The 14,178-nt window shown below is 44.7% G+C and overlaps 2 protein-coding genes across 9 annotated transcripts in view; one reads left to right on the top strand and one right to left on the bottom strand.

Annotated features, from left to right (window-relative positions):
• Window positions 1-477, bottom strand: part of TUBGCP4 (tubulin gamma complex associated protein 4) — a 48,187-nt gene extending 47,710 nt beyond the window's left edge. For 2 of the 3 annotated variants that reach the window (XM_023757561.1, XM_023757563.1), the window contains exon 1: window positions 195-477. In XM_023757561.1, the coding sequence (XP_023613329.1) occupies window positions 195-272 (78 nt within the window). In that variant the 5' untranslated portion in view covers window positions 273-477. The remainder of the gene's footprint in view (window positions 1-194) is intronic. The other variant, XM_006093087.3, reaches the window with a different exon arrangement.
• Window positions 478-625: 148 nt separating this feature from the next.
• ZSCAN29 (zinc finger and SCAN domain containing 29) lies at window positions 626-13,350 on the top strand. Of its 6 annotated transcripts, none has more exons than XM_014459523.2 (6): window positions 626-1,054; window positions 1,583-2,020; window positions 2,500-2,704; window positions 4,699-5,397; window positions 7,639-8,109; window positions 10,102-13,350. In XM_014459523.2, the coding sequence occupies exons 2-6, from the start codon at window positions 1,706-1,708 to the stop codon at window positions 10,968-10,970; spliced, it is 2,559 nt and encodes an 852-aa protein (XP_014315009.1). In that variant the 5' UTR covers window positions 626-1,054; window positions 1,583-1,705; the 3' UTR covers window positions 10,971-13,350. The 6 variants fall into 6 exon arrangements, with proteins under 6 accessions (XP_014315009.1, XP_014315008.1, XP_014315007.1 ...); XM_014459522.2 differs by having other exon boundaries at window positions 626-1,095; XM_014459521.2 differs by having other exon boundaries at window positions 626-1,116.
• Window positions 13,351-14,178: the final 828 nt, after the last annotated feature.

The following is a 14,178-nucleotide window of genomic DNA, read 5'->3' as shown; positions in this document are numbered from 1 at the left end:
GGGCCATCACGGGCCGGCCCTCGGTTCCCCAGCCCCGGCCCAGCTCGCTAAACCGGCGTCCGTCCCACGTCGCCCCGGGACACGCCCCCGCCCCCAGGCCCCGCCCTCGGTCCCCAGACTCCTCCCCACGTACGGGCTCAGGTCCACCGCCCCTTCGGCGCTCGCCGGTTCCCGCGCTCTGGGCCGGGCCGTACCTGCAGGCCGCCGCGCTTGTTCCAGGTGAAGATGGAGCCCGGGTACCCGCTCAGCGCCAAGAGCAGCTCGTGGATCATGCCCACGGCGGGACTCGAGCCCCTTTATACGTCGCTCCTTCCTCCCGCGCCCTTCCAGGCAACCACGGAATCCACGGCTCCGTTCTCTACACGCGCGCAGGCCCCTGGGCTCGACGGTTCCTCCTGAGCCCACTCGCCGGGACAATTGCGGCGGGAGGAGCGGCCGGGAGAGAGGACGGTGCGCCGCGTCCCGGAAGTACGGCACCCGCGGGGCCCACCCGCCCGCCGGCTCCAGCCCGGGCTCCGCGGGAGTAGGAGTCGCGGCGGCTGGCTTCGCGCATGCGCCCTCGGTGGCCGAGTCACCCGCACGGACTTCCGGTTCGGGAACTGGACTAGAAGGCTGGCGAGCCGGGCCTGGGGCCGACCTCGGGCGGCTGGGGCTGGCCCGCGGGCAGAGAGGCGAGTGGACTGAGGGACAGCCCGAGAGAGAGACACTCCCAGGAGTGGGCTGGAGGGTGCTCTCGGACACCTTCGCCCGGTAGAAGGTCTCGGAGGGGGGCGAGGGGTTGCTGCACCGCGGCTCCGATAGTGACCTGGCCGGAGGGAGCGAAGACAAAGAGGCCGGAACCCCGCACCCGCCGCTCCCGGAGCTGAGCTCCGCGCCCGCGAGCCCCGCAGCAGCACTCGGCTCTCCTGGCCAGCACCCGAGCTCGTCCCCAGGAGACCCGTGACTGCTGCCCCCTCGGACTCCCTTCTCCCCGCCGACTCAGTGCAGCTCTCCCCCAGCCCACCGGCCCTCGCTTCAGGAGCCAAAACCAACCTCTCCGGTCGGGAGGTTTCCCGTCAGTAGTTCCCGAATATTTGCCGAGCGGTCACTTCTGCTGTGAGGACAAGCAGAGACCCAGTATTTGATTCAGTGCTTGATTTTTGTCTGGGGTGGGAATTTGTAGTTGTGGAGTCCAGGGGTTAGGGCGGCCGTAGAGAGCCCGGGGGCGATCAGCTGCGACCCGCTGGACAGAGGCTTTGTGTGGTGACTTGCCTTTAGCTGCTGAGCTCCAGGTCTCCCAAACGGTTCGAACTCACAATGCGACCTTGGCAGAGGAGCTAAATGGGATCAGAGTTGGGGGGTGGGGGAGAAGAGCAGACTATTTTCTCTTCTCTGCTGTTTGGCCAGGCGGCCCTGGGAAGTCGCCCGGAAATGCAGCTTTTGCAAGTTTTCCCTCCAGGCTCGGTTTGGGCTTGCTATCCTGAAGTCGGTGCTACCTCAGATGGCCATATGGAGCATATAGATGCCAAGTCAGGCCAGCTCTGGCAAGGCTTTAGACGTGTGAATATATTCCTTCTGATAGTGCCATCTCTCTCTACCCTAGGAAAAAACGCCTCTTGCAGAGAGAGACTCATCTGCAGGTGATTCTCCAAGGACATGGGAAGATAGGTGCAAGCCCCGGAACCCAGGCCCTTAAGTGGAGGGAAGCTGCTTTCTGCTGCGAATAATGGCCAAACCCACTCAGAGAGGGAATGGCACTAGCTCGGAGACCTCACGACAGCGCTTCAGGAAATTTCAGTACCACGAGGTAGCTGGGCCCCGGGAGGCTTTCAGCCAACTCTGGGAACTTTGTTGTCGGTGGCTAAGGCCGGAGGTGCGCACCAAGGAGCAGATGGTGGAGTTGTTGGTGCTAGAACAGTTCCTGACGATCTTACCCGGGGAGATCCAGAAGTGGGCACAGGAGCAATGCCCGGAAAGTGGAGAGGAGGCTGTGGCTCTGGTGGAAGATTTAGAAGGAGAGGCTGGAAGACCTGGACGCTCGGTGAGAAGGGAGGGGAACTCACAAGTGTGTGACTGGGCAGGGGCAAGGTTAAGGGGCCAAATTAAGGTGCAGACATTTAAAGAGGGGCACAATCTCCCTTGGTAATGCTTATACTTCTGGTCCCAGAACAGGTAACTTTTTTAAATACAGCTTATCTGGAGATGCTACCTGGGTGCATCTTTGCTACCCTGTCATCATGAGTTATTCATAGATTCAGTTTTACTTAATTGGGAAGAAAGGGGATTTATGTTTTCGCCTGTAGTGGGTTTGCTATTTTGATCTTTACCTCTGGAGTCCCAGCTGCTCTAAGCGAACAGTAATGGAATCAGAATGACTCCTTTGGCTATTACCACCACCAACCACAACCCTAGCCATGTCCCCAAAGGATGGTGGTCTTTTTGGCGGGGTATTAAATAATCTCCTCTGGGAAGGCCCCTCATAATAACCTTGCAGTGACCATTAATGGGGGTTGTTTCTAGGTCACAGTCTCTGTGAAGGGGCAGGAAGTACGCTTGGAGAAGATGACACCCCTGAAATCATCACGAGAGTTATTAAGTGTTCGGCAGGAGTCAGTGGAACCTCAGTCCAGGGGTGTACCCAAGAAAAAGAGGGCAAGAAGCCCAGTCCTGGGACCACAGGAGCAGATGAACCCAAAGGAGAAGCTCAGACCTTTTCAAAGGAGCGGTGAGGAGTAGATTCACATGGGTAGATAGGATGCCATTCTAAGTTGGGAAGTGGGGTTTGGGAATAGTGAGTGGGAAAGGGATTTAGGAATGAGCAGTAACGATAGAGTATGTGGTGTTGGTTACCTCCTGAAGGCAGATAGTTTAGTCTCTGCTGCAGAAAGTATTCTTATATTTCCTCTTTTGATAAGTCTGCCAGAGAATGGTTCCCTAGTTTTTGTCAGAACTTTGAACGAATTTATTTCCTCTTGGTAATGATGGTACTAGGTCAGTATTTCCTAGATAAAATATATTTTCTATACTTGAAGGTATATCTTCCTTTTAATCATTTTCCTTTTCCAAAATAAATTGTATTTGTTTCTTTAAGCTTTTCCTCAGAAACTCCATTATTCTGACATACTAAGTTTTTGTTACTTTCCCTTGGAAACTTTAAGTTCTACAAATATGTCAATTATGGAGAACTAAGTTATGTGTATTATTCTAATGAGGGTCCAATAGGTTAAGGCAGAGTAAGAATTTTACTTCAGAATTTCACTATTTTCTTTCAGTATAGCTCAACTAATTACTTAATGTTATTGTTCACTTGGTAATTCCTAGGACTCTCATAGCCTTCCCCATTGTCTTTGTGCCTAGTACTTATTCTTGTACATGATTTTGTAGAGCTTGTTTTTCTTCTTTGTACTCTGTAAAATCCATATTGTATGATTTTTTCTTTGATCATTTCTTTAACTTGTTGAGGTTGTTCTGAATTCTGACTTTATCATTCAAGATGCTAGCCTTCTCAGCTAGCCTTCTCTGGTCTCTAGTCATCCAGATGCAATCCCTCAACCCCCCACCTAGGCTTGTAGAATTAATCAGTTTGTGAACACCTGCCATGTGCTCAACACCTTGCAAGGCATTCTGCAATAAGGAAAGATGCCTATCCTTAAAGAGCTTATAATATGATTGAGAACATAACAGCAAACATAAATATGTGCTGACTGAACTGTACTGAAACAATGCTAAATAATAACTTGTTACTCAATTGTGTGGGCATAATAGGAGTTTGACAGAGTGGAAGATGAAGGAGGGCTGTAGGGAAGGCTTCATGGGGGCATTGGCAAATACAGCTTGAAGAATGGGTTAAATTTGGGTAGGAGTGGAAGAGCCTGATATGGACAGTGCCTAGTAGGCACTCAGGTTAAGATCCAGCAGTATATGGCATGTGAGCTGAGGAAGCAAGAGCCTGGAGCTAGGTAGGACAGTGACTGCTGCAGGTAGCTGGGAGTGAGAAGGTGAGGAGACTAGACTTGGATGGTGGCAGTAGGAATAGAGGATATAGTAAGGGAAAAACCTTTAGAACTTGGTGACTGAGTGTGAAGGAAACAGATGAGTTGAGGACGATTTCCCCTCTGTTTCCCTCCCCCTTGAAATCTGAGTTTAATTTTCTAGCCCTGAGTGGAGAAATACAGGAGACAGGAGGTAACTGTTCCCAGCAGTGCCATGACCTGCCTGCAAGTGGTCAGGAGGGCTTGGGAGCAATTTGGAACAGAATTATCTGCTCTGACATACAACAGAAGCTTTCCTCTCATCACCCTGTTCTGGAAAATAAATAGTTCTCATTTTTTGAGGTTCCATTTTCTTCAACACATTGCACCTTCTGAAAATACTTCCTTATACACTTTTAAAAACTATATTTTTATTGATTTTTTAGAGAGAGAGGAAGGGAGAGGGACAGAGAGATAGAAACATCGATGAGAGAGAAACATCATCAGTTGACTGCCTCCTGCATGCTCCCTTCTGGGGATTGAGCCAACAACCTGGCATGTGCCCTGACCAGGGAATTGAACCTTGATCTCTTGGTTCCTGGGTTGATGCTCAACCACAGAGCCATACTGACTGGGCAGCCACTTTCTTTATAAGCCTCTTGGATAAAAAAGGCAGGTCTGAACTCAGGTATTTTTTTTCCTGATCAGTCCAAATTATGACATCCTTTGTTTGCTTTCCTGCAAGCAGGATTTCCATTTCCTAAATCTGGTGTGGTCTCCAGGTTGGAGCAAGGAGAGCCTTGGATCCCAGATCTGGGCTCCAAGGAAAAGGAACTCCCAAGAGGCAGTCTCACAGGAGACAGACAAATGCATGCTGACCTGTTACCATCCAGGAGAGAGAAAAGCAGCTGGGTGGATCAGGATCACTGGGGCTTTGAGGATGAGAAGGTGGCAGGTGTGCACTGGGGCTATGAAGAGACCAGAACTCTCCTCGCGATTCTCAGTCAGACTGAATTTTATGCGGCTCTCCGAAACTGTCATCGAAACAGCCAAGTATATGGGGCTGTGGCTGAACGGCTCCGGGAGTATGGCTTCCTCCGGACCCTGGAACAGTGTCGGACCAAGTTCAAAGGTCTCCAGAAGAGCTATAGGAAAGTCAAGAGTGGCCACCCACCTGAGACCTGCCCCTTTTTTGAAGAGATGGAAGCCCTGATGAGTGCTCAGGTCATTGCCCTGCCCAGTAATGGCCTGGAAGAGGCAGCCTCTCACTCTGGCCTGGCAAGCAGCGATGCTGAGACTGAGGAGCCAGGGCCAGGGAATTGGCAGCATGAGGAGGGAGCAGAAGAGGCCACAGCGGAAGAGTCTGACAGTGATGAAATGGGCGAGAAAGCCATCCCCCAGGACCCCAACAATTCGACTGCACCTGTCCTTTACCGAAGCCCAAGTGGTAAGAAGCTTTTCTTATTGGGCAGCAGTTCTCAACTTGTGGGTCGCGACCCCTTTGGCGGTCAAACGACCCTTTCACAGGGGTTGCCTAAGACCATCCTGCATATCAGGTATTTACATTACGATTCATAACAGTAGCAACATTACAGTTATGAGGTAGCAACGAAAATAATCTTATGGTTGGGTCACAACATGAGGAACTGTATTTAAAGGGCCAGAAGGTTGAGAACCACGGGGTTTGGGGATTAGACTTGAGGAGTTATGAGCCTGGATGTGGAGTCATGAAGCTTAAGGTCACCTGCCAACTTTGCCACTTATAGAGAACAGAGAGGCACTTCTCAATTCCATTATATTTCATTCTGTGGGAAAGTCAGATAATAAAGAGTAGGGAATAATTTAGGTATTCTAAAGAAATACACTCAGCAAATTCAAGAGAGTCCTGAAAAGGAATATCATTGCTTCCATTTTTAAAAATTAAAATTTTTCCTGACTCTATATAATAAAAGGGTAATATGCTAAGTGTCCGGTCTTCCGTTCAACCAATCAAAGCATAATATGCTAATGATATGCTAAGGCCGCTCAACTGCTTGCTTTGACATGCACTGACCACCAGGGAGCAGTCAACCCGTTAACCAGTTGCTATGACGTGCACTGACCACCAGGGGGCAGACGCTCTGGCTGGGGTCTGGCCAATCGGGACTGAGTGAGACAGGCTGGACATGCCCTGGAGCTCTCCTGCAGTCGCTCCCCAGCTGGCCAACCTCCCATGTCCCTCCCCAGCCCCAGTCGTACACTGGTGGGGTCCCTCAGCCTGGCCTGCACCCTCTTGCAATCTGGGACCCCTGGGGGGATGTCGGAGAGCTGGTTTCAGCCCGATCCCCCAGGCCAGGCTGAGGGACCCCGCTGGTGCATGAATTTGTGCACCAGGCCTCTAGTTATAAAATAATTGAAGTTTGAAAAAAAACTTGGCACTACTTTAAGAACTAATATTTATTAAGAACTTTATATGAACTGGTGCTTTATCTTTTACTCCCCCAAATCTCAAAGTTAGTTTGTTCCTTTTTACTTCAAATAGCATAGTGAAGGATTGCCCAAAGTTAGGGAAACATTTTCTGAGTCTCCTCTATGAGATTCGCAACACACACTGGCATTTTAAGAGGAATGAAAAGTCCTGCAGCAAGAAATCTTGTTTAACACTCTATGTTGAAATATCATTTGCCTGTGGAAGTTTTGTAAGTATCCTTTATTACTGTTAATGTAATTTTTACAATCATGTTGTTATGGAAAGGGCACCGAAGTACCAGTCAGGAGGCTTTGTTTCTAACCCTGACCACTAATCAGCTGAATGCCCTTAGTCAGTTACCTGACCATTTCAAAGTTTGTTTCCCAACTGTAAAATGGGGAATGGCAACAGGACTACATCTCTCAAATTTAGTTGCACTGTGAACAGTGATCTTTTGCGTCCATTTCTTAAATTATATGTTTGATGTTACTTTAGTTCTGTTCTAATCGTCTTCCTATCTTCTACTTTTTCCTCCCCTCCCCCCCATTCATTTTCCTTCTTTTGTCACTGGAATAAATGTAAGTAAACCACAAATGTGGCACGTGTCAGCTGCTATAATTTTCATTATCTTTTCATCCTTTCCACTGCTTTTTCTGTCTTCTGATTCTCCCCCCACACTGTTTTAACATTTTTTATTGTTGAGGATATTACAGATGGTCCCCATGTCCCCCCTCCCCTTCTTTACTTTTCAGTGAGTGGATGGTAATAGAAGCAATGTAATCTCCAGCTGGCTCTCAAGTGGGAAGAAAGCTCTTTGAATCTCCCTTCCCTCTACCTTGGTTACCTTCAGGGAGCAGGGTCTGTAATCACCCTGATGAAGCACTGCCCAGGTGGGGCCTGCAGCACTAGCACGTGTTCAGGCCAGGAGATGCTGTCTGCTCTGCTCCCTTCCTCTTTCTGCCAGTCCTCTCCTAACGACAAGGTGCATGACTATCAGGTCCTTATCTTGTACCCTTTCAGGTCTTTGCTGGGCTTGTTTCTTTTTTTCTTTTGATATTGTGGCAAGTGAAGAAGGGTCATAATAAGAGTTTAGGCAGTAGGGTGATTTTAAAAGAGACTGTTTCTTGGGGTTTTGAGTCATTCTGTGGGAAACTTTCAAAGAATGTTTGAAAGATGCAGATATGATTAAGGGATTGAGGCTATAAAGCCCTGGTGCTGAAATTTCTCTTCTGGTGGCAGGTGTACACTGGGGCTATGAAGAGACGAAGACTTACCTTGCAATTCTTAGTGAGACTCAGTTTTATGAAGCCCTTCGGAACTGTCACCGCAACAGCCAGTTGTATGGAGCAGTGGCTGAGCGGTTATGGGAATACGGGTTCCTTAGGACACCAGAGCAGTGTCGGACCAAGTTTAAAAGCCTACAAACCAGCTATCGGAAAGTCAAGAATGGCCAAGCAGCAGAGACCTGTCCCTTCTTTGAAGAGATGGATGCATTGGTGAGTGCTCGGGTTGCTGCCCCACCCAGTGATGGCCAGGAAGAAGACATAGCTTCTTGCACCATCCAGGAGACCAGTGAGGCTGAAACTGAGAAGCAAGCTGAGGAGGCAGAAGAGGCCTCAGAAGAAGATTCTGAGGATGATGAAGAGGATACTGAGCTACCCCCGGGGGCTGTCATGACACGTGCTCCAGTCTTATTCCAGAGCCCCAGTGGTAAGATCCTTTTACTTCTTAAGGTCTAAATAGCAAAGGGGAGGCAGTGGGATTTAGGAAAACACATCATGAGATTGAAGCCTCTTAACACCCAGCTCCCATGGATTCTTCTTGTGACCACCCATCTCTTCCCCATGTGCCCTGTCTATTAAAGCAGTTTAGTGAGGGGAAATAAATTACTCACTTGACTTGCCTCAATCCAAGATGATTGCAAACTTTGTAAATTTGCTATCATCTATATGTGAGCTGCTAGGTTTCTAGGCAGTTTACCTAGTAGGTAATTGGAAAATTAACATTTCCCAGTAGCATTCATGTACCCATAATAGGATGAAGTTGATTTTAAAAGTTCATTCTCATTTGTTTGTTGTTCTTGTTTCAGCTTATATACCAGCTGTATGTTTGTTTTATATACATATTTGAAAATCTGGTAACCTCTTTCTTTAGACACACTTAAGCAAAAGTTTGAGATTTCTGAAAGAATTGACCTTTGAATCTTAGCTGATGTATTATGAAGAGAATACTTCACTATGGCTTCCCTCATGGGAAGAATAATTCTGATTTTGGAGTCATACATGTATAGGGGTGGGCAAAAATAGGTTAACTTACCAACCATCATACCTAAAAGATAAATTATAAATAAGGATATGAAATAATATTATGACTAATAAAAGTAAATAATATAATAATTAATAAATAATACAAGAATAAATTGTTTTGCATACTCACAACTATTAACCTACATTTGCTCATCCCTGTATATGTATGTGAATCTGGACTCTGTTGGTTGTAAGTTGAGTAACTTAGAACCTAATCCTGTAAGTTTACTTATCTATGAAGACCTACCTCAAAAAGTTGCTATAAATGAGGTACCATGGTGAAGCACCTAGCCAATGCTTGGGCACATGGTAAGTATTCAATAAAGAGCAGTTTTCTTTTCCAAAAGTTCTTTAGATCAACATTCTTTAAGGTTGTTCCATGGAGCATGAGTTCCGTGGGGGTGTTACTATATTCCACTAAAAAATGGCTTCTAGGTTTAGGAAATGCTAAAAATCCCTCATGGAGGATCACAAAAAATTTACATATTTAAGGTTCTGAGATTTCATTTAATCTGATGAACCTCTGTTTCACAGGGCATGTCTTAAGACCTGGCTTCTAGATAGAAATACTGCTGACAGGTAGAACACAAGCTGACACTCAGCATTCTTTTGCTCTCAGATTTAGTCCAGGAAATTTGGGATCCAGAGTTTATCTGAAATATCTGAAAATTCTGTAAATTCAAACTAAAAATGTGCAAGTATCTGCAAGTTCACAAAGCCTAGGCCTGGGGAGCCTGGCATTTGGTTCTGAGCTTTGGCATTAGGGTAAGTGCTTTAGGAGCATTTAGTGACTAGCTTTCCATAGGCAAAAAGAATGTTTTTAGTGAGACACTTCCTAGCACAGTTCTTCTCTTAGAAGGCTTACTGTTCTTTGGAAGACACCAAGTAGTCTTCTACCCTATTTTTATTTTCAACATATATTGGAATTTGAGCAGAAGGGGACACATATAATTCTTTTTGGATATACAAGTTCCCAGAGTTTTCCTGGACATTCCCTTCTAATCCCTTTAGTTACTGGCAAAGAACATAAACTAGAGTACCACAATAGCCTGAGAAGAGGCAAAAATACAGCATTAGAATGTGTCTTTCCTGTATAAACATGGTGATAATTTTTAAAATCTGGCAGATTTTTCTTCTTATACTGAGATGATTTTCTGAAGATCCTGGGTATCCAGGAAGAATTAAAAGAATATACTAAAGAGCCCTATGTAGATGAGAAATGTGTGATAGGTTACCAAGGAGAAAAGTAAAACACTGAAATTTTAATAGATGTTAATTGTTTAGGATCTAGAACCCCCTAATTTTAATCTTTAATTATCTAGTGTGACACTTATTTTACCTTGGCAAAGAATCATTAAGGAAATGGATAACTTTAAAAATTATATTCTCATGGCAGGTTTTGAGGCTGGATTTGAGAATGAAGAGAATCTAAAACGGGATATTTCTGAGGAAGTACAACTACATAGGACATTACTTGCAAGGTCTGAAAGGAAAATTCGCCGGCATCTTAATCACAGTAAAGGCAGTGAGACTGAATGTAGATCAGGAAGACACTGGGAAAGGACCCCAGGAGAAAGAAGAGGAAAACCCACACTCCCAGAGAGAAATTTGGATAAAGTTTTAAGTCATCAGAGACCTTACTTGGGAGAGAGACCCAATAAATATCTTCGATATGACAAAAGCTTTGGTCCAAACTCCCACCTCATGCATCAGATAACCCAACAAGTGGAAAATCCATATAAATGTGCTGACTGTGGGAAAAGCTTCAGTCGGAGTGCACGCCTCATTAGACACCGGAGAATCCACACTGGAGAGAAACCTTATAAGTGTCTTGACTGTGGGAAAAGTTTCCGTGACAGTTCAAATTTCATCACCCATAGGAGAATCCACACAGGAGAGAAACCATATCAATGCAGTGAGTGTGGAAAACGTTTCAATCAGAGCTCAAGCCTTATAATTCACCAGAGAACCCACACAGGAGAAAAGCCCTATCAATGTGAAGAGTGTGGAAAAAGCTTCAATAACAGTTCTCATTTTAGTGCACATCGGAGGATACACACAGGAGAGAGACCCCATGTGTGTCCTGACTGTGGAAAGAGTTTCAGTAAGAGTTCTGATTTGCGTGCACATCATAGAACCCACACAGGAGAGAAACCCTATGGGTGTCATGATTGTGGCAAGTGCTTCAGTAAAAGCTCTGCTCTGAATAAGCACAGAGAAATTCATACACGAGAAAAACTTCTGAAACAATCAATGCCTAAGTAAGCCACTGAGAATCTATTTAAAAAAAAAAAAGAACCTCAATAAATGTATTGAAACTGTTTGAAAAATCTTTCAATGGTGGTGAGATCCATCTCCTATCTGTGCTCAACTAGCTTAGGAAATACTCTAGGATTTACCCCACAGTTTGTTCCAGTTTCTCCTGGATCAAATTCCCAAGGCAGTCGTCTTAAGGATGCAAGAAAGATTTCAATCCCTCTCCTGTTTCCTTAACAGGGAGGCACAGTAGTAGATCCTCTAACATGTACCTTTTACTCATCCTGTTACTCAGCAGCATTTCAGAGAGAAGTTGTGAAACTTTTCTCATTAAGTAGGTCTAGCTCTTTATACAGTAATGGGAATACAAAAAGGGATGACTCTTCCTGCTCACTTAAGCCTGTGCCCAGAATGAAATACAGGTGGTCCCAAATTTACAACAGTTCACTTTGTGATGGTGCGAATATGATACACATTCAATAGAAACTGTCATCTAGGCTAAGCTTTGATATTTGGTATGTTAAGGACATTTTTACTTACAAATAATCCACTCATAATGGGCTTATCTGGACATAGCCCCATCGTAAGTAGAGAAGCCTTTATATTTGTCGTACACACTCTTCATTTACCTTACAGGAGAGTCTAATGTCCATCTTGGTTCTCACCTAGGTGTTTTATATGGGGAAACAATGTAAACCTTGCATAAATATTGCAGTATAAACCCTGGATGTCTTAGTTTCTTTCAGGTCCTATAAGATCTGGAATAGAAAAATACTCCATTTACATCATCTAGTTTAATTTTTTTCTGTCCATTTCATCTGAATCTCATCTGTCCCTTGGTCCTGAAGCCCAAAGAGCAAGGCAACTGGATGAGATGATTGGGAAAGCAGTTAAAGCTGCCAACAGGGAATTCTCTATATTCTACACACTCCAAACACATAGTCTACTGTTAGGTTCCCCGTGGGTGCTCAGTACTAACCTACAAGGAGCAGTAGCCACTGCCACATTGCCATGGATTGGGAAAACGGACCAAACCAGCAACTGTTTACCTTAATGGCAAGGAGGACAGATGATCTTTGATCAGTTGAGTCCAATACACACACACACACACACACACACATGCATATATTCAACTGTATAAATCTATTTTGAAAAGCAGCTCTTTAAACATAAGTGTACTTCTGATCTTTATAATCAAATAGTATTAAATCAGTTACCTATATTTTCATAGTAGTATGATGAGCCCTGTTCAGCACAAATTAAACAGTCCCTGTCCTTACAATCTAAAATGACACTGACATGGACAAAAAAATAAGTACACATGTATAGTTGCAAAGTTTTAAAGCTAGGTAGTAACACTGCATAAATGTTAAGATCTAATGTATTCGAATTTGCTGTCAAAAATATGAGAGGTATTTGTCTTTTGTTCAGGAAAGCTTCATAAAACAGGTGTTCAAAGGAGGGGAGATTATTGGGTAAATTAGGATGGGATGAACTTTTCTAAACTGAGTGTTAAGTGAATGAGAAATGGGAACATAAGGTGTTTTGTGCAGATGGAGCAGAGGGCAAATGAAAGACTGTAAGGAAGTTTGGACAAAGGTTGGAGCAGCACAAAATTTCAGGAACAGGGCTGTGCAGAACACAGGGAAAGAATCGCCTCAGCTGAAGCATGGAGTGCCAGAGGCAGATCAGGAGGTGATGCTCCCATCATCTGTATTAAATCAGGTGCTGTGCTGCAGTTATTGATAAGGAAACAGCTGGTACTGGAGAAAAATGAGCAATTGCAGTAGACTAGCTCCTTTGGGAGACAAAGGTCCGAAAAGGTAGTATCTTGAGAAGATACTTTGATGATTAAGTCAGGAAAGAGGAATGTGAACAGATGGCCAAGGCCTAGGATATGTAGCTGTATCACATTCACATATAATCCGAGTTCTGTGGCTGGAATGTGATTGGGGAGAGGAGTGGGGAGATAGAATATTCTGTAATTCATAGCTTACTGTGTTAGATGAGAGATGAATTAGGGTTCTGATGTTGAGGGTTCCTAGTACAAGGACTCTAACATTTATTAGTAATTAAAGGGAGATGGTATCTCAATTATATTACCTAAGCAAACAGGAAGACATAAGAAACACGAGTCTAAAGCAATGCTTCAGATCTGATTTGGTTAGAGAAGTATGTTTTTTAAAATGAGAGGTTACTATATTTAGTGTATGTATAGTCTTGTGGGAAAGCACTGGTTGGGGTATCAACAGATATGAATTCTGGGTCCAAATGTCTTATGTGTAAGCCAACCTGCTTCCAATTCCTTTTCTGTAAAGTGGGATAATGTTTATACCTTAAATTTGCCTCTCAGGGATACCATGTTAATAAAGATTATATCTATAAAGTACCCAGTGTTTCTTCAGGTATGTTTAAAAATATATATGTGCAAAAAAACCCCCACACCATATATATACATACACACATATATATATACACACACACATGCACACATATATGTATGTGTGTATATATATACAGATACACACATCCTATATAATAAAAGGGTAATATGCAATTGACCAAACGGCAGAATGACCTCCCCGCCAGCCCTGCCCCTGAGTGGGCCCATGCACCTCGATCGGAGGCAGGGCCGCCAGCAAACCGCCCGCGGACCCTCGCCCCGGCTGGCCCACCCCCAATGGCTCCCATCAGGTGGGCTGGCTGGACCCCACTACTGCATGAATTCGTGCACTGGGCCTCTAGTGTGTGTGTGTGTGTGTGTGTGTGTGTGTGTGTGTGTGTGTGTATATGTATATATATATATGTACGCAAATTATGAGTAAGTTGTTGGTAGGAAGAGATAAATCTTTGCCTGCCTTTTAAAAAATATATAGATTTTTATTGATTTCAGAAAGGAAGGGAGAAGGAGAGATAGAAACATCATGGTGCTTAAAATAACAGATATTATATGGAGATATTTTAGTTAGTTTAAATCCTCCAACACCCATCATGGGCTATTTCAGAAACAAAACTTTGGAACAACTGGAAATCAGATTAAAGGCTGAAAATAGGGAGTGAGGGTGGAGTGAGGAGGGGGTGTGTGTGACAAAAAATAATAAAGGCTGGAAATAGAAGCTTAAAGTACCCTACAGCTCAAGAAGTATCTGGCTGGCATAGCTCCATTATGGTCAAAATAAGAGAAGAGAAAGGCAGAAATATTTTTAAAAAACCAATA

This window comes from Myotis lucifugus, unplaced genomic scaffold (genome assembly GCF_000147115.1).
Source record: "Myotis lucifugus unplaced genomic scaffold, Myoluc2.0 scaffold_109, whole genome shotgun sequence".
In the NCBI taxonomy this organism is placed as follows: Eukaryota; Metazoa; Chordata; class Mammalia; order Chiroptera; family Vespertilionidae; genus Myotis; species Myotis lucifugus.
Note: the sequence above shows the minus strand (reverse complement) of the source record. Positions and strands in the feature narration are given on the sequence as shown.